Here is a 25,682-nt window from a genome sequence, read left to right as displayed (position 1 = left end):
ACGAGTTGGTCCGTTGTTCTACAGCCAGGATGGAATCCACATTGTTCCTCCTCGATCCGAGGTTCGACAATTGGTCGGATCCTCCTTTCCAGCACCCTAGAGTAGACTTTCCCAGGGAGGCTGAGCAATGTGATGCCCTGATATTTGAAGCACACCCCCTGGTGAGACCATTGTCACTCAAACACGACTGCTGACTCGGTGCATGAGTTTGTGCAGTTGAAACCGGATTCTGTGCAGTAGAGAAAGGAGGTAGAGCAGTAGGCCCACCCATTCATTCAGCGCAAGCTCCCTCTCGTTACGGGCCGTGTGCCCAGCTGGCCACTGCAAGCAGTAGAGCTGTCAATCAAACAATCAACATATGTAAACCCAGTCGTCAAAATAAATTAATATTGGCCGAGATGAAGCAAAATAGTTTAAGTGAGAGAACGCACTTAACTTAAAAAAAAAATCATGGCCGTGTATTCAGCGAGTAATTTTGGCCTTTGCTCCATTCAAATACACGAGTATGGGTGGTGTTGAAAGCTGTACTGTAAATGGCCACCAGAGAGCATCAGCTCAATTTTGGCTTCACTTTCCAACCCCTTAGGATCTCAAATTTCTGAGTTTTAAAAGCCTACTGACCACCATACAGCTCTTTATTTTGATTTGTGTTAAGATCATCGTGAAATATCAACGGTTTTATTGGGATGGTTAAGTTTCATAAGTGGCATTACATTTGACATTCCCACAGATTATCCTACACAAAATTGTAAATCTGTCAACAGTATCACCACATGACACTTGGCATTAACTCTGTGGAATATAGTTCTATAATTATCTAAATGCATTTCAAAAACATTTTGGTACACATGGAACACCAGCATGGGAAAAAAAAAACAATCACAACAAATCCATAATGAAATATGTTCCATTCATCTTCCATGGTAAATGTGCCTTGGGCATTTTAAGATTCAAACAGCGTTTTACAGAAAAAAGTGATTTACACTATATAGCTGTCGGGGCAGAGTTAAGTTTTTTTGAAACATTCATCGATGGATAAAACGTAATATAAATGTTTGTGTAATGTGAAAACAATGGTTAAATGCATAAAACTAAATTGAATATTGATGAAGTACATTGTGTAGCCATTTATAAAAATGCATATTTGCGGGCGTCCGGATAGCGTAGTAGTCTACTCCGTTGCCTACCAACACGGGGATCAGCGGTTTGAATCCCTGTGTTACCTCCGGCTTGGTCGGGCGTCCCTACCGACACAATTGGCCGTGTCTGTGGGTGGGAAGCCGGATGTGGGTTATGTGTCCTGGTCGCTGCACTAGTACCTCCTCTGGTCGGTCGGGCGCTTATTTGGGGGGGAGGGGGAACTGGGGGGAATAGCGTGATCCTCCCATGCGCTACATCCTCCTGGTGAAACTCCTCATTGTCATGTGCAAAGAAGCGGCTGGCGACGCCACATGTATCAGAGGAGGTATGTGGTAGTCTGCAGCCCTCCCCGGATTGGCAGAGGGGGTGGAGTAGCGACCAGGATGGCTCGGAAGAGTGGGGTAATTGGCCAGATAGAACTGGGGAGAAAATGGGGGGGGGGGGATGCAGGCCAAGTTAGCTTCAAGTTAAGTCTTCTCTGGCCAATTTAGACAATTAATTTGCTTTTTCATGATATGGAGTCCAAACAACTCATTGTGTTCACCAAGTAAATATTCAAGAAAGTTTCAGTTGCTGCAAGGTTACAGTAGTTCATGTATGTATAAGTGAGATTGGATAACAACAGTAACTCATTTTAAAGCGGCCTGATGTAGCAAAGGTGTGTGTGTGTGTGAGTGATATAATTTTAAACAGAAAAAAAAATGACATTGTTTTTAAGTGTGTCCTCTCTGGATGCCATAGACCACGAGCTACATTTTCAACCAGCTCAGGTCATCAGATCTGAAACAGACAAGACAGACACTTCTTATAATGTACTCCATATTTCTGAATAGTATATTAATGATAATCATAAATGACAACATAATTTATGTAATCAAGACTGCATAAAGCTAGTATGTTCCGCATTCAAAATGTCTCTCCTTATGTCTTTTGTCCACATGTCTTTTGTGGCAGGTCTCATGGGTTAGTAAGCTAACCTGAACTTAACTGTGGGTTTTCAGGCTCATGACAGTGGTTTCACTGTCTAGTAAAAAAAATTAATTATCTATAAGATAAACATTTTATTTACTAAGCAGATTTTTTGTAATTACCCCTGATCCCACTGTTCGTGGTCTTTAAGAAACTTCCACCATTCAACCTCCATATTTGAAATAAAAAAAAAATCTATTCAATTACCTTTGAAACACATAATTATTTATGCCCCATATAAATGTGTTGTTTGATCAGGTGTTTTTTTTTTCTTTTCACTTTTACTGTCTTCTTATCTATAGTAACTTATGTTTCCTGGCCATTACCCTTCACTTTCTCGTCTTCCATATCCATTGAATGGTATTGATACATTTGAAATGTACATGTTGACTTTTTATACAAAAAAAAAGGTGCACAAACGAGGGTTTCATGAAGGGCCAAGGCTTTTAGAGATTCCCTTTGCCTTCCTTGCCTGTTTGTTATATCGGAAAATGTATTGAACAATTTCCCTTCAGGGATCAATAGAGTGTGTATATATACGTATATATAATCCAGTTAGTCAAGTAAATTCTCTATGAGACAGCAGAAGCCCGTTTCATGCCATAAGCAATCATCATGGATTATTTTGCTCCTTATTTGTTGAGCACTTTCCCTACCATTGAGTGTTTCTTTTTAACAAAGTTATAACTTTGTTAAAAAGAAACACTCAGTGGTAGGGCTGTTGCTCAGCAAATAAAGAGCAAAATAATCCAGTGATTCAAGTTTTTTGATTCATCAGCCGTCAAATTCAAATTTGACGGCTGATGATTGCTTACAGCATGAAACAGGCTTGTACTGTCTCAAAGAATTTACTTGAATCTCTGGATTATATATATACAAATCCCAATTCTAATGAAGTTGGGACGTTGCGTAAAACGTGAATAAAAACAGAATACAATGATTTGCAAATCGTTTTCAACCTATATTCAATTGAATACACTACAAAGACAAGATATTTAATGTTCAAACTGATAAACTTTATTGTTTTTTGCAAATATTCACTCATTTTGAATTTGATGCCTGCAACACGTTCCAAAGAAGCTGGGACAGGGGCAACAAAAGACTGGGAAAGTTGAGGAATGCTCAAAAAACACCTGTTTGGAACATTCCACACGTGAACAGGTTAATTGGAAATGGGTGAGTGTCATGATTGGGTATAAAAGGAGAATCCCCGAAAGGCTATCGTTCACAAGCAAGGATGGGGCGAGGTTCACCTCTTTGTGAACAACTGCGTGAGCAAATAGTCCAACAGTTTAAGAACAACGTTTCTCAATGGACAATTGCATGGAATTAAGGGATTTCATCATCTACAGTCCATCATATCATCAAAAGATTCAGAGACTCCGGAGAAATCTCTGCACGTAAACGGCAAGGCTGAAAACCAACATTGAATGCCCGTGACCTTCGACCCCTCAGGCGGCACTTTATTAAAAACCGACATCATTCTGTAAAGGCTATTACCATGTGGGCTTGGGAAAACCATCGTCAGTTAACACAGTTCGTCGCTACATCTACAAGTGCAAGTTAAAACTCTACCATGCAAAGCGAAAGCCATATATCAACAACACCCAGAAACACCACCGGCTTCTCTGGGCCCAAGCTCATCTGAGATGGACTGACGCAAAGTGGAAAAGTGTGCTGTGGTCTGACGAGTCCACATTTCAAATTGTCTTTGGAAATCATGGCCGTCGTGTCCTCCAGGCTAAAGAGGAAGAGGACCATCCAGATTGTTATCAGTGCAAAGTTCAAAAGCCAGCATCTGTGATGGTATGGGGGTGCCCATGTGATGTGATGGTATGGTTAGTGCCCATGGCATGGGTAGCTTGCACATCTGTGAAGACACCATTAATACTGAAAGGTACATACAGGTTTTGGAGCAACATATGCTGCCATCCAAGTGGCATCTTTTTCAGGGACGTCCCTGCTTATTTCAGCAAGACAATGCCAAGCCACATTCTGCACGTGTTACAACAGCGTGGCTTCGTCGTAAAAGAGTGCGGGTACTAGACTGGCCTGCCTGCAGTCCAGACCTGTCTGCCATTGACAATGTGTGGCGCATTATGAGGCGCAAAATATGACAACGGAGAGCCCGGACTGTTGAGCAACTGAAGTCGTACCTCAAGCAAGAATGGGAAAGAATTCCACCTACAAAACTTCAACAATTGGTGTCCTCAGTTCCCAAACGCTTATTGAGTGTTGGTAAAAGGAAAGGTGATGTAACACAGTGGTAAACATGCCCCTGTCCCAGGTTTTTTGGAACGTGTTACAGGCATCAAATTCAAAATGAGTGAATATTTGCAAAAAAACAATCAAGTTTATCAGTTTGAACATTAAATATCTTGTCTTTGTAGTGTATTCAACTGAATACAGGTCGAAAAGGATTTGCAAATCATTGTATTCTGTTTTTATGTTTTACACAATGCCCCAACTTCACTGGAATTGGGGTTTGTATATATATATATATATATATATATATATATATATATATATATATATATATAAACTTAGCACAAAAAGTAAGGAAATTTGTGTTTGGTAGATTATTTCTTTGTTGGAACAATGCTTCTTGGCAATAAATCTTATATCAGGCACCCGATTGTCAGCACCTGGAGTACCAGAAGCTCAAAACAAGAGTCAATAGCAAAATAAGCTGTTTGGCATTGGCAGAGAAGATTTGGCAAATTTTTCATGGGCGCAACCCCCATACTCAGCTCTGCTGCTCATCCCACAAATGCATGTTCCTTACAAATGTGGCACCATTTAAAAGGGAAATAAAGAGGCTTTCCAATGGTATAAGATTTATTGCCAAGAAGCATTGTTGCAGCAAAGAAATAATCTACCAAACAAATGTCCTTACTTTTTGTGCTTAGTACAATGCAACCGTAAAGTATTCACACCTCTTCACTTTCCCCACATTTTATGTTACAGCCTTATTCCAAAATGGATTAAATTCCTTTTTTTTCCTCATCAATCTACACACAATACCCCATAATGACAAAGTGAAAGGTTTTGTAGAAATATTTGCAAATTTATTAAAAATGAAAAAATGAAATATTGTATGTACATAAGTATTCACGCCCTTTGCTATGACACTCAAAATTGAGCTCAAGTTCATCCTGTTTCCACTGATCATCCTTGAGATGTTTCTACATCTTGATTGGCGTCCACCTCTAGTAAATTCAATTGATTGGACATGATTTGGAAAGGCACACACCTATCTATATAAGGTCCCACTGTTGACAGTGCATGTCAGAGCAGAAACCAAGCCATGAAGTCAAAGGAATTGTCTGTGGATCTCCAAGACAGGATTGTATCGAGGCACAGATCTGGGGAAGGGTACAAAAAAATGTCTACAGCTTTGAAGGTCCCGAAGAGCACAGTGGTCTCCATCATTCGTAAATGGAAGAAGTTTGGATCCACCAGGACTCTTCCTAGAGCTGGCCACCCAGCCAAACTGAGCAATCGGGGGAGAAGGGCCTTGGTCAGGGAGGTGACCAAGAACCTGATGGTCACTCTGACAGAGCTCCAGCGTTCCTCTGTGGAGATGGGAGAACCTTCCAGAAGGACAAACATCTCTGCAGCACTCCACCAATCAGGCCTTTATGGTAGAGTGGCCAGACGGAAGCCTCTGCTCAGTAAAAGGCACATGACAGCCCGCTTGGAGTTTGCCAGAAAGCACCTAAAGGACTCTCAGGCCATGCGAAACAAGATTCTCTGGTCTGATGAAACCAAGATTGAACTCTTTGGCCTGAATGCCAAACGTCACGTCTGGAGGAAACCGGGCACCTCTCAACCTTGCTAATACTATCCCTACAGTGAAGCATGGTGGTGGCAGCATCATGCTGTGGGGATGTTCTTCAGTGGCAGGAACTGAGAGACTAGTCAGGATCGAGGGAAAGATGAATGGAGCAAAGTACAGAGAGATCCTTGATGAAAACCTGCTCCAGAGTGCTCAGGAACTCAGACTGGGGGGAAGGTTTACCTTTCAACACGACAACGACCCTAAGCACACAGGCAAGACAATGAAAGGGTAGCTTCGGGACAAGTCTGTGAATGTCCTTGAGTGGCCCAGCCAGAGCCCAGACTTGAACCCCATTGAACATCTCTGGAAAGACCGGAAAATAGCTGTGCAGCCACGCCTCCCATCTAACCTTACAGAGCTCGAGAGGATCTGCAGAGAAGAATGGAAAAAATACCCCAAATATAGGTGTGCCAAGCTTGTAGCTTCATACCCAAGAAGACTTGAGGCTGTAATCGCTGCCAAGGATGCCTCAACCAAGTACTGAGTAAAGGGTGTGAATACTTATGTACATGCAATATTTCAGTTTTTTATTTTTAATAAATTTGCAAAAATTTCTACAAAACCTTTTTTGCTTTGTCATTATGGGGTATTGTATGTAGATTGATGAGGGGAAAAAAAGGAATTTAATCCATTTTGGAATAAGGCTGTAACAACAAAATGTGGGGAAAGTGAAGGGGTGCGAATACTTTCCGGATGCACTGTATATATATAATTTTTTTTTTTTTTTTTTTTTTTTTTTGCTGGGGAAGGAATGACTTTTGTAGTCTACTGCAACCTTTATATCTGTAATGCATTGTGTTAAACCGATACCCTTGCTGCACTTTCACAATTCATTACTACTTTTATATTTTGCATTGTGTCATGCACATCACCCGTTTTATGTGACTCACTTTATCTGAGGAGAAATCTGACAAGACAGGAAGTTAAAAACCACCATCATGAGACAAGTTAGCCATGAATGTCTGTGTGTGTGTGTGGGTTTTTTTTCTGTTGCCAAATATTGCAAAGAACACCAGACTATGTTGAACATCCTTCCTCAGGCAAGCCTCTGGTCTCCAGTGACATACCAACACCTCAGTGGAGCCATGCAAAGTTACTGTGTGGACCACAGTTCACACCAACAACACTCACAGAGCTTGTGTCTTTGTAATGGGTGGACCTGTAGCCATCAGTTCTGCAAGCCGAGACACAGCAGGGTCAAACATTAGGCTGGCTGCTGCCACCACCACCTCCTCTCTGTAAAAGTAAAGACGTAGATAATTCAAGGAAGAATGCTGGTATTTGTGCTCAACAACAAAAGTAGTTTTTGTTTTGTTTTTTTTTGTCAGCGGCATACCTTATATAAAACGCTAGGAACTTCCTTTCCTCCACTTTGCCTTTGAATATAATTTCTGTGTATCCCTCCCCATAGCCTAGAATAGAAGTGAGGGGAGAAAGTATGAAATAAATCTGACTTGAACATTAATTTTTTATATATATATATATTTTATTAATCTCCGTGGGGAGATTCTTCTCTGCATTTAACCCATCCTAGCTGTGTAGCTAGGAGCAGTGGGCAGCTGCTGTGCAGCACCCAGGGACCAACTCCAGTTATTTCTTTCCATTGCCTCAGTCAGAGGCACAGACAGGAGAAAAACCCTTCATTTGTTTTTTGATGGTGGGGGAAACCAAAGCACCCGGAGAAAACCCACCGCAGACATGGGTAGAACATGCAAACTCCACACAGAGGACAACCTGGGATGACCCCCAAGGTTGGACAACCCCAGGGTTTGAACCTAGGACCTTCTTGCTTTGAGGGGACAGTGCTAACCCTGGGCTACCATGTCGTTCACCCTGTATTAAAGAGTAAGAATGTAAATTTCTCATGAATGCTTGCCTACCTGTGTACCTGATGCTCTTTCCTAGTAGCACGGTCCAGAAGAAAGGAACAGAATCAATCTTGGTTGGGTTGTTTAGCATGTTCAAGGCTGCTGCTTTTCCTGAGGAAGCAGAAAACGAGAACCAAACACAAACTCAGTTCCTCACAATAGTCATCTGCAGTTTGTTTAAGGTTGTGGAAGGTTAAAAAACACCCATTCAGGAGACAGTTCAGAGCTATCAACTACTTAAAGCCAAATTGTTACATCTCAAGTAGTGTCTATTTTTAACCCCTCAAACCTTTACCGTGAGCTTGTGACATCTGCCAGTGGCCAATGTTGACCCTCTGATCTCCACGGAGGGTTAGAGGGAAGGAGGTAACATCACCAGCACCAAAAATATCTGACACACTGGTCTTCATGAACTGTTACAGAAGAGATATGTGCTATCAGTAGTCATCAGACATGCACATCAGCTGGTTTACCCACAAAGGATGTTGAGTTAATTTTACTAAAAGTTTGAATGAGACAAACTAAGGATACAGATCACTGAATTCTGAGGTAAATGAACAAACCATAAACTTAGATTACTCAAGAGGCCCATTATTAGACCGAGTCATTCAAATCAATAATCTTGAAGGTTAATGTGCAAACCCAGTGGATGGTTTTAGTGTTAATCCCACCTCTGTTAATTTTCCAACTGTGCATCAGTTGTGTGTTGTGCCTCAGAGAGCCTACGTCAGAGCGTGGTACAAACATGCTCGCCATACATCTATGATGAACATATGCATCCTTTGGGAGCTATCCTCTGGGCAGCCAAACACTACCCATTTCCGAGACATATTTGCCAGGTGTATAGTTATCAAATGATTTGTCCAGGTTTGGTCAGAGACATGAATGAAGGATCATGACTTGGACATGGTTTGGGAAGACTGATGGTGTTGGCGCACCGATGCACTTGGACTCTAACAGACAAAAGACTGATAAAAAGCATGGTGGAGGGATGTGCTTGTGTGTAGGTGGTTCTGCAAGACTTTTGAAATTCTTGACCTCCTTGTGAGTAACTAGAGACCCGTTTCAGTCAGAAGACATTTGACCTTTGTGACACAGTAGAATGGCTTATTCTAACTGCTTTAAGTGGAAGTGGCTTGAATGAACAAGATTTGGAATTTGTTATTGGTCACTTCAGAGATGATTTGAGATCTGGTAATTTTTTCTCCCCAATTGTATGCAACCAATTAGCCCACTCTTCCGAGCTGTCCTGGTCGCTGCTCCACCCTCTCTGCCGATCCAGGGAGGGCTGCAGACTACCACATGCTTCCTCCGATAGATGTGGAGTCACCAGCCTCTTCTTTTCACCTGACAGTGAGGGGTTTCACCAGGGGGACGTAGCACGTGGGAGGATCACGCTATTCCCCCCAGTTCCCACCCCCAAAAAAAACAGGCACCCCAAATGACCAGAGGAGGCGCTAGTGCTGCGACCAGGATACATACCTACATCCAGCTTCCTATCCGCAGACACAGCCAATTGTGTCTGTAGCCAGAGGTAACACAGGGATTCGAACCAGCAATCCCCATGTTGGTAGGCAACGTAATAGAACACCACGCTACCCAGACGCCCCAGGTATGGTCATTTTAAGAACCAGCTTCTTGATCCTTCCTGAATTGATAGCTAGGAAACATACAAGCTCAGTGAGGGATGTAATCAGAGAGCTGAAAGGTCTCGATCTGGCAGGGAAATTGTACAATCAAGTCACAAAGCTAATCTGTTTGTACTTGGTCATCCCTGCGCTGTCAGGTACTGCAAAGAGAAAATTTTCAAGCTTAAGATGTTTGAAAAAAAATTACCTCAGGTCAACTGTGACTGCTGAAAGGCTAAACAGCATTGCAATTTTACACACACACACACACACACACACACACACACACACACACACACACACACACACACACACACACACACACACACACACACACACACACACACAGTAGGGAAAATTTTTGTCTTTAAAAATCAGAGAAGGAGGGACACATTCGGAAATTTCAAAGAATAATCTCTAGTTCTATTGTATTGATATGAACAAGAAGTTGTTAAAATAAATGATGTTGGAAGTACATAGAGGCCTACTCGTGTATAACTAGCCATCTAATTGTAAAGAACTTTATGAAGATCTTGTCAAGAATGTACATGTATACTTGTGATTTTCAACATAGTTATTAATAAATACACTTGTACATAAATGGAGTTTGCACGTACTTAGACTAGTACTTGACTCGGCTGTGTCAACTGCTGCTGAGATTTAATTCTTGATGTAAACACTACCTATTTTGATATTATAATTGTCTTAACTAGGGTTCATGCTTCTTGACCACCCTATAGGGTTTGGGTTTACCAACCATAATTAAAAAAAATCTACAGGAAACTACAGATTACATTGCAGTGATGTGATCTATGATTACATTGTTAAAATATTTCACATTTAAAACATACAAAAACCGTACAGCACAAATATAGGTAACTTTATGAGTCCTTTATCTAATGCATGCACCATACTGTGCTTGGTGAGAAAGTTTGGCAATGCTACTTTTACACTGGTGATGGCACCTATGAGAGAGACTACTGATAATCAGGATATTTAACTGCTTTCTATTTCGCTCAGACCTCACCTACCTCCATGCAAGTTCCCAGTAGTTTGCGTATGTTGTTTACATACACCCCAAAGCCAACGCAGACATGGCAGCAGAGACTATTGCAGAAGTTGGGCAGGGCCTGGAGTCGATTATCCCAGGTGTACCCAATCTGACACAGGCTACATTAATCATACATTGAAAAAGGCTTGGCGAGACTCTTGACTTGTAGTACGGCTCTGTTAAAGGAGCCCACAGGTCGGTTTATAAAGCAGCACTTGGAGGTTCTGGTCATGATGTTGTCTCTCATCCCAGTTTGTAAAATTGCTCTAAAGAGGTGTAAAAGTGAGCAAAGGAGGGTTCCTGTTTAGATGGAAAATTTCATTTTGACCATTCAGGGTTTTTATGATCGTACAGATTTGGACATTTTCAAGGGCTACTGCAGGGAGCTGGATGAACTGACTGAGACTGCCACTAGTTACAAGACCTTTTGTGAAGAGACAGTTATCCCCCCCCCCCCCCGCATTAATTATGTACGATGTTTCCTAACAATAAGCCACAGTTTAGTTAATCGGAAAATTAAAAAAGCTATGATGACATAATAGAGAAGAAATTAAGAAAGGGGAACTCACTTCCGGTGACGTCATGATAGCAGTAGCAGCTATCATCATAATTGTCAATAAGCAACCATTCTTTAAGAAAAGTTACCCCAATATTATACAGAAAAAAAGTTTTTTTTTCTTCACTGAAGTGGACCCCATTTTGTGAGAGCACCCCTTCATGTTTTCCTTTCTAATAACTGTTAAAGATTGATTTTACTTTTTATTTTCAGATTCTAATCTGAGCATGAGTAAAAGATTTGAAAGTGGTGCTAGCAAGTGCAAGAGAAAGAGACTTGAAAATGATTTGCAGGTTTTGATTCCAGCCGGACTCCACACCAGGTGATTTCACTGATTAGCAACCCTTCAACCAAAGAGGAAGAGTGTATCAGTGAAATCGCCTGGTGTGAAGTCGGGCTGGAATGAAAACCTGCATACACATGGCTCTCCATGGCACATGGTTGGCCACCACTGAGTTAGAGTATTTAGGTACTGCAGATTGCATATAGCAGGAGGTATTCAATGCAAAATACCTTGAAATTTGTTATAAACGGTATGTTACCTTATCAGTGATCACGGCCTTCCTAGAATCCAGTTCCACCTGGCTTCCCTCTAAGAAGTCAGAATTGGGGATGACACCTGATAAAAATAGTTACATACCTGAGATATTTGTTGAACCACAAAACCAAGATCCAACTGACTTACTAAAGTGGCTATGACGAGACATGAAAGACCTTTCAGGTATTTGGAAAGACAATAAAACTTGAAGCGTTCACTAGTCTGTGTTGAGTTCATAAGAAACGCGTTGCAAGAAAAACATGTTAATTCCTTCTAAAATTATAGAAACAAAACAACATTCAAATGGTCCCAGTCCCTCCTTGTATTCATAGTTTTAAGTGCCCCAATATCTGGTGGTAAGAAAATAATAAATTACCAATTCCTGCAATCACCAAATCGGCTTCCAAGACCGCCCCACTCCTCAGTATCACCTCTTTCACCTGTAGAAACGACAAACTTAAACCTATGCTTATTTTTCTGCCCTAGAATAACCAACACTTGCCCAACAAAGAGCAGAGCCCTTGCTTCATGGATAGTGCCAACAGCTCAACAAAATAATGACCTTGCCATCCTCTCCTCTGATCTCAGTGACACGGGTGTTCATGTAGAACTTGACATTATGCTCCTCCAACATCTTAAAGGAGAAATAAAAAACATTTTAAAGTGCACCAATTTATAAAAGTGCAAACAGAACACTATGCTAGGGTATTTACTATTACTACTAATGCCACCACAGACATCACTTCTTACTTGCAAAGTCATCTTCCCAATCTCCAAGCCCAGGGACCGTTCATAGGGGTACGCTGAACTTCCAACAATGGCCACACTGGCAGCTTTGTCTGACATGTAGGAGGCCACCTCCATACCTAATGAGACCATTAAAAACAGTCGTTTACTGTCTTACAAAGGCCTGATTGGTCATATAAAGCACAGGGGTTTTACATGTGCAGCAGTGGGTGTTGTGCCTAAAACCTTACAAACACTTTGAATGGCAAATGTTTCTTTATTTTTTTGTTTGGAATTTCCCCCCTTTTTCTCCTTAATTGTGTCCAGCCAATTACCCTACTCTTCCGAGCTGTCCCAGTTGTTGCTCCAACCGCACTGCCGCTCCGGGGAGAGCTGCAGACTACCACATCAGAGCCCTAGAAAGAGAGAGTTACGTCAATGAGGGGTCAGAACGCGAGAGGATCACGTGGTTCATGTAGCCGCCGAATAGTTCCAAACGAAGCTTGGCGGGTCATTTAAATGAACTGCTTAGCCACGATTTCTGGTAACTACTAACCAATATTTTCAGATTTTTACATTTATATATAGATATAGATATATTCCAACGTGACACATATTCTATGCGCACTGTTTGGAACTATCCGGGGCTCCCATGATCCACCATTGCTGTTAAATAATTGGCCCATTGATGTCTACGGAGTTGACGTAACTCTCTCTTTCTAGGGCTCTGTACCACATGCCTCCTTCGATACATGTGGAGTCGTCAGTCGCTTCTTTTCACCTGACAGTGAGGAGTTTCGCCAGGGGGACGTAGCACGTGGCAGGATCAGGCTATTCCCCCCAGTTCTCCCTCCCCCCCGAACAGCCACCCTGACTGACCAGAGGAGGCGCTAGTGCAGCAACCAGGACAAATACCGACATCCAGCTTCCCACCCGCAGACACGGCCAATGTTTACAGGGACACCCAACCAAGCCGGAGGCAACACAGGGATTCAAATTGGCGATCCCCGTGTTGGTAGGCAATGGAATAGACCACCATGCCACCCAGATGCCCCCCGGACAAATAAGCAACAAGCAGATCTTTCAGTCACAGGAGCCTTGATTCAGTGAAACAATTTGAGCAAATATTGACCTTTTCTAAAAAAAACAACAAAAAAACATGAATTCTACAATATTATAGAAGACGGGAGAGCCTGTTTTGCATGCTAAGAAAATAGAATTTCTCCTAGCCGACAGAAAAAGTGATGAAAAACAAATAAATGGGGCTCAAGGACACAGCTACAAGATGGAATAGTTTTCAGGCTAATGTAGAGGCTAGAGCACGACGAGGAGTGGAAACAAGATATATCTGATCATATTATTTCAGACTTGAAACAGTCAAATCCTTATCTTGCTGTGCTAGGTGGAGATCAAACCTAACAACCTATGAAGGAAGTGCCGATAACGACGACCCTCTGGCCTACAGAGGAGCTGGAGATCTCTTTGGCATCTGCATAACTCTCCAGTAACTTCACTCCTTTCAGGTCCTGGCCCAGACAGTCCAGCGGCCTTGCCCTTTGAAAAGAAAAAGGCAGAGTTATACCTCGGTTATTATCTGAAAACCTTGTAACTCAACAATTTCAGACATTTCTTTTACCTTTTCATCCTCTTCAACCTGTGCTCAACCACAGGAAGCACAAAAAGTAATTGCACAGCAGCAATACTGAACCAAATCATGAACAGTGTTCACTGGACAAGGACGCTGCTTAAATTAATCCCTTTTAACCACCAGCAATAGGTCACAGAAAGGTGAATAAGTTCATCTGGACACATTTATTAAGAAAAACGTTTCTTCTCTCAATCAATGTTGTGTCCAGATTAACTTATTCACCTTTCTGTGATTCCCTTACCTAGATTATTGGGCATGTATAAAGACACCGGCAATAGAGCTTTCACTTTAAAATCAAGCATGGGCTCTCTCAGGGTGTTAATGTAACAACCTGCCACAGCAACATGAAGCTGCACAGCCACACTGAGTAGAATAAATAGTTGGAAGGGACAAACAGCATGCTGACAGAATCAGAATCATGTTTATTGGCAATGTAGGTTTGCACAAACATGGAATTTGACTCTGATTTTGTGGCTCTCTGTGTTCTTAACACAGAATAACAACACAACAATCTTCAGATATATGAACTTAATAGGTAACACTTTCTATGAAGCTTGCATCTATAAAGCCCTATAAGCATCTATAACGCCCATACTTTCCTATAATGTATATTACAATGACTAACGGCTATGGCTGAAGACTGAAATAGCACTGAAGTCTCATTATGCATCTCTACAAAAGTTCAGCGAAACAAGTTGGCCATGATGCATTATGACATTTGACAGATAAACAGGCTAATGATCACATTTATAATGCATAAATCCGTTTTAAATTGACAATGTATCATAAAGGTGGTTATGAGGTGTTGTGAGGGCATATACGTACATGGTTATAATGAATCCTACAATGACTTATGGCTACATGTATAGGGCGGTATAGATGCTTATAGGGCGTTATAGACGCAAGCTTCATACTAAGTGTTACCATTTAATTAATTACTTAAGTTTCCTTTATTAATCCCCTTGGGGAAATTCAGTTACTGCAAATCAACCTATCCTAGCTGTGATCTGTATAGCTAGGAGCAGTGGGCTGCCGCCTTCATGCAGCGCCCGGGGACCAACTCCAGTTCTTTTCCCATTGCCTTGGTCAGGGGCACAGACAGGAGTACTAACATGCATGTTTCTTTTGATGGTGGGGGAAACCGGAGCAGCCGGAGAAAACCCACCGCAGACACAGGGAGAACATGCAAACTCCACACAGAGGACGACCTGGGAACCCCCCCCCCCCCCCCAAAGGTTGGACAACCCTGGGATTCAAGTCCAGGATCTTCCTGTAGTGAGGCAACAGTGATACCACTGGGCCACCGTGCAACCCTAATATATAATAATATATACACAAGGATTGACTTTTACAGGTGAAATTAGAGGCGATAAGGTGCAATGGCACAGAGAATATATCAGAGATGCTGAAATAAGTGTTAGCAGGTTACTTACGTACATGCCTGAGGTAGATGGACATGACAGAGCGTACCAGTATACATACAAGGTGTACAATACAGTATAGTGCAGTACAGACAGTCTCTAACCTACAACCAGTTGAGATGAGAAGCTGATCATAACCCTGGAGAGAGCCGTCACTGAACTTCACCATCTTATCTACTGGATTTACTGACACCGCCTGTGACACACAATAATAAAACCAAATATCACTTGCCATGACCAAAGAAGGGATCGAGCCTTAATAAGGGCTACGTGTAATATTTTTTGCTTTTCTCAAGATAATAACTCTCATGACTTTTAGCAGGGATTGCTGAGTAATATTAAACAAAAAGTAAGCAACACTCCGATCTTCTCACCTCTTTCTTTGTCCACACTTCTATACCATACTGTTGGAAAAAGTCATTTGAACGAAGAAGGATACTGCTGCTGTCTGTATCCATCACCTGAAAAAAAAAGCCTTTTGCAATACAGTCTTCATGCTGACAATGAAATTGCGAGTTCTTAAAGGAGCAGAGCATCATAAAAGCTGTTCGTTTTAATTTAGAACATATAAAATGGAGTTATTCATTGTAAATAAAAACTAATATGAATGTAGTGAACTACTGCCAAAGCATCTTTCGGTGCAAACTAATTTTTTGTAATGAATAGGGTTGTTTGGTTGTTTAATGTTTGCTTCACATCATAACTTATATAAATGCAGGCAGGCACTGTCATTTGACCCCATCCTTACCTTGCTCAGTTTGGGCTTGTCAATCGGTGGCAGGGTATCTTTGGTTGCGATGATGATTCGACCTTGGTAGCAATGCTGTCGCAGTGTCTCAGCACACACCAGGGCAGCAGGTCCTGCACACACGAACAACACACTCAGTCCTTCACTGGTCATTTTTTGAGGTCCAGAAATTTAGATACTGCTCAGGTTTAAGTCAAGTCAATTCAGAGTTAATTTAGATAAGCACCAACTCTGGACTCTCTCTGTTGGCCTTCTTTTAATTTCTGACCATTGGAGACAACTGAGAAATTAGTAAATTTAACCAACTTTAAGAAATTTTGTTTTCAATTCTCCAGTTTTTCAATTCTTCTCAATAACAGGAGATTTCTCCTATTATCCTCAACACATCACACCCGGTCCATACCTCCGCCTATGAGTAAGATGCTATGGTTGGTGCCTGGCTCTCTGCTGCACATTTCCCGCACCCGCTTGGTCAGTTTAAGAGACTAATGGAATTACCAACGGACAAACAGAAAAAGTATTCCAGGTTGAATAATTGAAGCAAATGTGAGGGGAAAAATCACAGAGTAAATGCATTTGTGAAGCCTTTACTCACATTTTTGTCGATGGACACATACACTTTGCCATCTTCAACTTTGACCTGTGAAATGGAAAGTTGTTAGAATTGGATAAAATTTAAATGATCCCTGTTGGGAAATTGAATCTTCACTGCAACATACTGATAAATACAAAATGGGAAAACCAAACTATTTCCACTACCAGGACGTTTTATGATACGAGTCAAGTTTAAAGGATGTATTGTTTCATGATTATCAGATAAAACCTTCTTTGTTCTAGATAGACGGCAAAGTGGTGCTGCCATACATCCAAAACCTTATCTATCATAGTAAATACATAGGTTGTGTTTGAGACAACCTATGTATTTACACTCCTTATCTAGGAGTTAAATTGTGCCTTCCCGGTGCCCTTTTACTTTTTTTTCTCCCCAATTGTATTTGGCCAATTACACCACTCTTCCGACCTGTCCTGGTCGCTGCTCCACCTCCTCTGCCGATCTGGGGAGGGCTGCTCCGCCTCCTCTGCCGATCCGGGGAGAGCTGCAGACTACCATATGCCTCCTCCGATACATGTGGAGTCACCAGCTGCTTTTTTTCACCTGACAGTGAGGTGTTTCACCAGGGGGATGTAGCATGTGGGAGGCTCACACTATCCCCCCCCAGTTCCCCCTCCCCCTTGAACAGGCGCCCCGACCGACCAGAGGAGGTGCTAGTGCAGCGACCAGGACACACAACCACATCTAGCTTCTCACCCGCAGACATGGCCAATTGTGTCTGTAGGGATGCCCGACCAAGCCGGCGGTAACACAGGGATTTGAACTGGTGATCCCCGTGTTGGTAGACAACAGAATAGGCCGCCATGCTACCAGGACCCCCCCGGTGCTCTTAACTCATCCAGTTTTATCTTTGTATAATTTAACATGAAGTTTGTTTATATTTAAACAAGTTGAAGATAATCCGTTTGACAAATTTTTGTTTAGTTCCAAGTTTCGTTGGTTGGCAAACTACCACACAGTGTCCAATTTGTCTTTTACACAGTTCATCAACAGCAAACTGCTTATGTTCAGTTTGTTTGATGAACTGTGTGAAAGACAAAATGGACACAGTAGTAGTTTGCCCCCCAATGAAACTTGGATCTAAAAATCAACAATGTATGTTCACTTCAATCTAAATGTCAGGTAGCGACAGTACTTTTGTCTCGGAGTCATTCCTTCTTAAGAGCAACACTGCCACCAAATGAGCACAATGGAAGGCAGATTTCACCTTATAACTGGGCAGACAGTCCAAGCCAGGATACTCTTCAATATCTCCGGTCCTGACATTGAAGCAAGCGCCATGAAAGGGACATCTTATTCTGTCACCAACCAGTGCTCCTGAACCACAAAAGAACATCCAAGGTTAAAATATTATTTATAAAGTCATTTATGCAACTCCATTACTCATGAAGTTGAAACTTTTTCCAAGTGTCCCTCACTTGATGTCATATTTAATAGCATGCAGGTTTTTGATGCTAAAACCCAACTGGAATTCAATGTGTAACCTATAAAGCTTCCAATGAGTGATGAATCATTTATTAAAGTGGCCAGGTAATCCAAGACCCAGAATCAGTTTTCCACTTTGGTTAACACCTGGGGCGTACACATGAAACCTGTACTTACGCCACTTTCCATGCAGGTTTCCGGATGTATAAAAATCCACGGGTGGTGGGAATGTACGTAGCAGTACACATCTTTCACACCAAGCATACTGTATACGCAGTGTTTTGAGTCCGATTAGTGTGATGTTGCAAGTTGGTAAAAAAGGATAATAAATGTGTAAATTTGGGTGACAATTTATTTAGAGCATTTTTCTTTCTCTACATTATGCTAAGATTTTCACTGGGAGTGACGAAGAAGGACAGGATTAGGAACGATTATATTAGAGGGACCGCTCAAGTTGGACGGTTTGGAGACAAAGCAAGAGAGGCAAGATTGAGATGGCTTGGACATATGTGGAGGAGAGATGCTGGGTATATTGGGAGAAGGATGCTGAATATGGAGCTGCCAGGGAAAAGGAAAAGAGGAAGGTCAAAGAGGAGGTTTATGGATATGGTGAGGGAAGACATGCAGGTGGCTGGTGTGAGAGAGGATGATTCAGAAGACGGGAAGAAATGGAAACGGGTGATCCGCTGTGGCGACCCCTAACGGGAGCAGCCGAAAGTAGTAGTTTCTTTCTCTACATTGTGTTAGGATGTTATCTATAGTTAAAAAAAAAACAAACATTCACTATGATTACCAAACTTTTTTTGACAAGCCTTAATTTGCCATTTATAGTACATTTTGGTCACTGTCAGAAGATTCATGCATGTGCGCAAAATTTCAGGATGACAGTTGTATGAGGAAAAAAACACATGGGAACAGACGTTCGTGGGGTTTTATAAATCTGACGAAAAGACTGTATGCATGTTTCATGTTTTGTGCGTACACAGATTTCTACAACTAAATGTACACAAAGTTTAGTACATTTGGCCCCTGCCTTGATCCCTTCCAGCTCCAGATACTTTTCTTGGTAGCCAAATCTGCAGGGTGCTACCTGAAGCACAACAAGTTTTAATGTGCCTATGCACAGAGCAGTGAAACAGTACATATCATGCCTAAGCACCAAAAGCAGACTGCTTCAGACCATCAACAAGCCAGCAAAATAACCTTAATCATAATACACTTAAAGGTGCATCTCAAAAAATTAGAATATTGTGGAAAAGTTCATTATTTTCTGTAATTTCATTCAAAAAGTGAAACTTTCATATATTCTAGATTCATTACACATAAAGTGAAATATGTCAAGCTTTTTTTGTTTTAATCTTGATGATTACGGCTTACAGCTCATGAAAAGCAAATATCTATTATCTCAAAATATTAGAATATTACATAAGATCAATCAAAAAAAGGATTTATAATACAGAAATGTCGACCTTCTTAAAAGTATGTTCATTTATGCACTCAATACTTGGTCGTGGCTTCTTTTGCACGAATTGCTGCATCAATGTGGCGTGGCATGGAGGCAATCAGCCTGTGGCACTGCTGAGGTGTTATGGAAGCCCAGGTTGCTTTGATAGCGGCCTTCAGCTCATCTGCACTGTTGGGTCTGGTGTCTATCATCTTCCTCTTGACAATGGTTCAGGTCAAGCGAATTGGCTGGCCAATCAAGCACAGTAATACCATGGTAGTTTTGGCACTGTGGGCAGGTGCCAAGTCCTGCTGGAAAATGAAATCAGCATCTCCATAAAGCTTGTCAGCAGACGGAAGTATAAAGTGCTCTAAAATCTCCTGGTAGACAGCTGCGTTGACTCTGAGCTTGATGAAACACAGTGGACCAACACCAGCAGATGACACGGCACCCCAAATCATCACTGACTGTGGAAACTTTGCACTGGACTTCAAGCAACTTGGATTCTGTGCCTCTCCACTCTTCCTCCAGACTCTGGGACCTTGATTTCCAAATTAAATGCAACATTTACTTTCATCTGAAAAGAGGACTTTGGACCACTGACCAACGGTCCAGTTCTTTTTCTCCTTAGCCCAGGTAAGACGCTTCTGACGTTGTCTATGGTTCAGGAGTGGCTTGACACTAGGAATGCGACACTTGCAGCCCAGTTCCTGGGCACGTCTGTGCATGGTGGCTCTTGATGCACTGACTCCAGCCTCAGTCCACTCCTTGTTAAGCTCTCCCCAAGTTCTTGAATCGGCCTTGCTTGACAATCCTCTCAAGGCTGCGGTCATCCCTGTTGCTTGTGCACCTTTTCCTACCACACTTTTGACTTCCAGTCAACTTTCCATGGATATACTTTGATACAGCACTCTGTGAACAGCCAGCCCTTTCAGCAATGATCTTCTGTGGCTTATGGGGCATTGTCAAGAGGAAGATGAGCGACACCAGACCCAACAATGCAGACGAGCTGAAGGCCACTATCAAAGCAACCTGGGCTTCCATTACACCTCAGCAGTGCAACAGGCTGATTGCCTCCATGCCACGCCGCATTGATGCAGTAATTCATGCAAAAGGAGCCACAACCAAGTATTGAGTGCATAAATGAACATACTTTTCAGAAGGTCGACATTTTTGTATCATAAATCCTTTTTTTGATTGGTCTTCTGTAATATTCTAATATTTTGAGATAATAGATATTTGCTTTTCATGAGCTGTAAGCCGTAATCATCAAGATTAAAACAAAAAAGGCTTGACATATTTCACTTTATGTGTAATGAATCTAGACTATATGAAAGTTTCACTTTTTGAATTAAATTACAAAAAATAATGAACTTTTCCACAATATTCTAATTTTTTGAGATGCACCTGTAATGTTAACTTCTGTGATTAGACAGCTAAAGGAACAGTTGAGAAATGTTGAGTTTTATCCCCATTTTATACCCATCGCTCATGTGGTACATAATTTAATAGGTTTTGTTTTCACAGTCATCCATCCTTTTCTTCATGCTGGACAGCTGCAACTGTCTTTGATCAGTGCAAAAAAAAAAAAAAAGCTCTCAATGGTTCAGCCAAAGCCAACATGATGCTTCAGTAGCCCATCATAGCAAATTCAAGTGGCCATCTTAAAAACTTGCAGTTTTTTTTAATGGTTGTTTCCTAATGTGCCACTTCCTGCAACACAGCCTACAAACAATTACCTGCAGGAGACACTGCTATGGAATAGCAAAGCAAACACTAAGAGGGAATTTATAGTAACAACAGTACATTTTCAAAACAACCACTTGAATTCACAATGACAGACTGCTGTAGCATCATTTTAACTTTGACTGAATCGGGGAGTACCTTATAGCACCAAACCAGGTTTGTGGATTTGTGCTCCAATAACTGCATTGAACTTAGAACAGGCCAATATATCTATATAATATTGATATCACGATATGAGACTAGATGTCATCTGGCATTTTGGGAGTCATAATATTGTGATATAGCTTTAATGATTTCAATCCCTGGTCTTAAAGGCTTCATTGCAGTAAAGTGCTGCATACAGTTTACATTATTGATAAAAGGTTGTCAGTCAAAAATATTGCGATACTGGATTGTGTCAATATCACATTGCCCTAACTGACCCATTGATGGCATGCTGGAGCTGTGTGTCCAGTATGACGAAAAAGGCTGGATGATGGTGAAAATGAAACCTTTTTATTCACTATATGAGCATTGAGTTTAAATAGGGATAGACTTGAAAAATCCAAACTATTCCTTTAAGCTACCCAGCAGCAACCAGAAGTGGACAACCTGGCTTCAGAAAGTCATGCCACATATTTGTTCCACCCATGCACCACACCAGCTGAATTTACTTCAGCCGGGTATCACCTTGTTAAGTGAATGGCTAGAACAAATACATGGTAAGACTTTCTGAAGTCGGGGTGTCCTGCCAGAGGTGGATGCCCTGGCTTCAGAGAGTTTGCTTACTTTCTGAAGCCGGGGCATCCGCCTCTGGCAGCAACCCAGTCAAGAGGAACTAAAGACCTACTCCAGCAATATCTTTTTCCATTTCTCATCCTTTCCTTTCAAGCTATTGAGCATGTATATTTCCTTGATATGTTTATGCATGAGAAAAACTGAGAATGAGTATAGGAGGGCTTTACCTTTAACTAGAGGAGCATTGTAATGCGAGCACTGGCTTCCAATAGCACTGTACTGACCCTGGGTACGGACCAACAACACCTTCTGACCCTCCACCGTTACTTCCTTCATCCTAAAACACAGAACACAAGAATAACAAAGTGGCCAAATTAAGCATTATCATGCAAAAGAGACCTTCAAGCCCATTACATACCTTCAGCAGTTGCACAAATGCTTATTTTAAATATAAATAAATGATAGATAGATAGATAGATAGATAGATAGATAGATAGATAGATAGATAGATAGATAGATAGATAGATAGATAGATAGATAGATAGATAGATACTTACTGTCCATCTTGTAGATCATCTTCCTGGCATACCAGTCCAGTTACCTCCTCCTGCTTTCCACAGTGGACGGCGTCTTGATCCATAGCTGTATGGGCATCAGTCAAACTAAGACTTTCTCATAATAATCACCACCACCACAACCATTGTTGGTTTATTGGACTAAGTACACCATCAAATTCCAAACTGAACATTTCAATGGCTGTCAACAAATGGAAAAAACGCCATTATTCAACTCTAGATATGAAAGGGTATGCAGTGCGAACAGCTTTTTTGACACACTAAAACAAACAATTTTTCCGATAGCATCCATGTGTGTAAATAAACCAAAGCTAAGTAACATCGTGAGCACCAGTTTTGTCCACTTTAGAGTGGTCCAGCTCCTGACAGTAGGTACGATCTACTGCCCCTTGCTCTCCGCGTCACCTGCGTCCTTTTATAGGACGTGAAATAGATCCGCCGGCGGTGTGGCCACACGTGTGTTTACCGCCACCGTTGAATCACCGCAGCAACTCCAGGGTGTGGTGCAAACCGTAAGATGCGCAAGAAGATACGACTGGTCACGTCCCCAATCAGCTTATTTGCGTGCGTACGAGTGGCGTGTTATTTTACGCACAGTGGAGCTTGACATTATGTTCCTCCACACGGCGCCATATGTCGTTTCCCATGACGCTGGGGACGCCTGCAGAACGCGCCGTTGGGAACTACTTTGTTGGTCAGACGTGTTCAATTACGTGCCGTGCAGGTCCGTGTGTATTCAGGTTTTCGTGCCAACCCTGCACCAGCTGATTTCACAGATCAGCTCCGAATCAAATGGTGTTATTCAGTAAAAATCAGCTGTCAGAGTGTTTGGTTGGAAAGAAAACCTGAATACAGTGTATAGTGTTAAGCTGGAACGAAAACCTTAATAACCCTCTATGGCACATGATCTGTCTGCAGCTGACAGTCAGGCGCTCTCTAACAATCGTGAAGCTGATTCTTAGTTTAACTGTCGCACCAACAGCAACGTTATTTGAAATAATGGACGTTATCATGTCAATTAAAAAAGGCAGTTCCGATCATTAGCCCATATTGCTAGCGATATACTTTCCCCTGGAGAAGTTACTACAACACTACATCTTACGCTTCAAATATAGAGAAACTGAAACGATGTAGAACTGAGTTATTCAACACGTTAACGCAAATTTGAAATTCGTCGTTGATGAAAACGGCAGCGCAGTGTGAGGAAGGGTTTTCCAAGCTTCACGATAGAACGTAGCCTTGTATAACAACGTACTGATTTGCAAATTAAATAGGCCTAATATCCACTTTGAATGGTCCAGTTAAAAAAATCAGTATTTATTTTGAACTGGAAAACAGAGACAAGAGGATATCGTCTAAATTCAGTCATAAGCTATATAATCCGTTATTGATAACGAACGCACAAACCTCGTACACCTGCGCGGTACAAGCTCAGATGCAGCAGGATCTGGGCGCGTGTAGCGTTTTTCCATCCCACTTTAGATCAAACTTCCGCGTGATGAAGGCTCTGATTGGCCAACTCTAACCCTAACCCCCACCTTAACCCTAATTTTAACGAACCATAGGAAGGCATTCCCGGACTTAAACCAATCAGAGGCAGGCATGCCCGAAGAGGTTAGCCAATGTCTGTGTTGTAGGCTCTCACTTTGACCGCACGGTGTCGCTGCGTTATCAAAATAGAAATACGTACAATTTCGTGGCCCTGCTGCAATGTTTATTTTGAACTCAGTATACCGTTTTGGTGTGCTCTGCTAGTTTGTTTAAAATGCTGCGTTGAATGGTATATGCTAATAGCGGAATGAGGGTAGAATTACAGCCAATATTGCCAATGTGAAGATTGTGTGTGTGTGTGTGTGTGTGTGTGTGTGTGTGTGTGTGTGTGTGTGTGTGTGTGTGTGTGTGTGTGTGTGTGTTCTGTACTTTCAAAATTACTTTCTGACTAGCTTGGTCTCGTCAGAAAGGCACGAACTGAGGAAGCCTCTTGCATGAGAGGCGAAACGTCTTCACGGATATATACCAAGTCCAGTTGCACTTGATTCAACTCCTTTGGATTTCAAAATTAAACTACCCTTCCCATAAGGCTTACGGTGGGTTATGAATGAATAAGGCGGAGTGAAAATGAAACGTGAAGCCGCGCCCCTTCGTAGTAGGGGCGGGAGTGTCTGTTGTTTGGTGACAGTGACAGCAAGAAGTTACACAAGCAAGACTGGAGATTTCAATAGTTTGGCTTCACGACGCTTTGCTTCAGACGCCTACGCGCCCCAAATAATTACAAATTGACTTTTTGGGTTTGAATCAAACCTTTAACAATGCGTGTCAGTGGGAAAGTCTTTGAATCGTAGATACCAATCATACTATTGACCAAATCGCGTGAATACCTGAAATCAGTTTCACACGCATTATGAAGGCTATTTAATGGATGAGTTTCCGAAATTATAGGAAATATTTTTTTTTTTAATTGCACGATTAGATCCATTACATTCAGCGGCAGCCGCCTACCTGGTAACGTTTGGCGTAGCCCGCGGGCTTCATACGAAGTAAGGTTAAATCTCCGGGCAGAGAGAAGTGGACCTTCCGCGTTTCGTCTGGACTCATTAGAGGCATTCAAGGATGGATTTAACTTCTGTGATTTTAACAACTGCGGGCTCCATCGGATTTTTTAGACTGGTAAATACTGGATTCGGAGAACTCCCCATTCCCGAGACTGCCTCCAGGAATGCGTGGAAATGGAGAAATATCTCCTCATCCTTCGTCCATAGTATGATTACTGCTATATGGGCGGTGCTTTGGTGAGTTGTTCGGTAAACATTAGTGTCGAAACTAGACTTACTGAAAACTGGGGAAAATAAAGTATCTGCCTTTTCCATGACCCCACGTGTTGTGTGATTCGATACATGGTTGACATCAGCCATAACGTATCGTTGATCTACGCCGGATGGATAATTGACCCGTTGATATTGGTATTTTGTGTTGTTGCTTTTTTTGTTTTGTTTTTTTTTTCTTTAAAGTTGGGGTTAATAAGACAAGG

The 25,682-nt window shown here is 41.8% G+C and overlaps 2 protein-coding genes across 3 annotated transcripts in view; one reads left to right on the top strand and one right to left on the bottom strand.

The window, feature by feature from the left end:
• Positions 1 to 634: 634 nt before the first annotated feature.
• On the bottom strand, positions 635 to 25,287 carry aifm4 (apoptosis inducing factor mitochondria associated 4). 2 transcript variants are annotated; one of them, XM_056283263.1, is made up of 20 exons: positions 25,154 to 25,287; positions 22,637 to 22,721; positions 22,307 to 22,416; positions 17,955 to 18,064; positions 16,730 to 16,774; positions 16,538 to 16,619; positions 16,135 to 16,247; positions 15,761 to 15,847; positions 15,491 to 15,582; positions 13,741 to 13,871; positions 12,342 to 12,457; positions 12,154 to 12,225; positions 11,968 to 12,031; positions 11,596 to 11,672; positions 8,114 to 8,231; positions 7,831 to 7,929; positions 7,287 to 7,362; positions 7,082 to 7,186; positions 1,847 to 1,920; positions 635 to 1,559 (listed from the first exon to the last, which is right to left on the bottom strand). In XM_056283263.1, exons 2-19 carry the CDS (start codon positions 22,717 to 22,719, stop codon positions 1,890 to 1,892), a joined length of 1,611 nt encoding a protein of 536 aa, XP_056139238.1. In that variant the 5' UTR covers positions 22,720 to 22,721; positions 25,154 to 25,287; the 3' UTR covers positions 635 to 1,559; positions 1,847 to 1,889. The 2 variants fall into 2 exon arrangements, with proteins under 2 accessions (XP_056139238.1, XP_056139237.1); XM_056283262.1 differs by having other exon boundaries at positions 635 to 1,920.
• The window catches only part of tlcd2 (TLC domain containing 2), a 30,749-nt gene continuing 29,964 nt past the window's right edge, over positions 24,898 to 25,682 (top strand). Inside the window, exon 1 of the mRNA XM_056283264.1 lies at positions 24,898 to 25,443. Coding sequence (XP_056139239.1) covers positions 25,265 to 25,443 — 179 coding nt within the window. The 5' untranslated portion in view covers positions 24,898 to 25,264. The remainder of the gene's footprint in view (positions 25,444 to 25,682) is intronic.

This window comes from Lampris incognitus, chromosome 7 (genome assembly GCF_029633865.1).
Source record: "Lampris incognitus isolate fLamInc1 chromosome 7, fLamInc1.hap2, whole genome shotgun sequence".
Classification (NCBI taxonomy): domain Eukaryota; kingdom Metazoa; phylum Chordata; class Actinopteri; order Lampriformes; family Lampridae; genus Lampris; species Lampris incognitus.
This window is presented reverse-complemented; position numbering and strand designations above follow the sequence as displayed.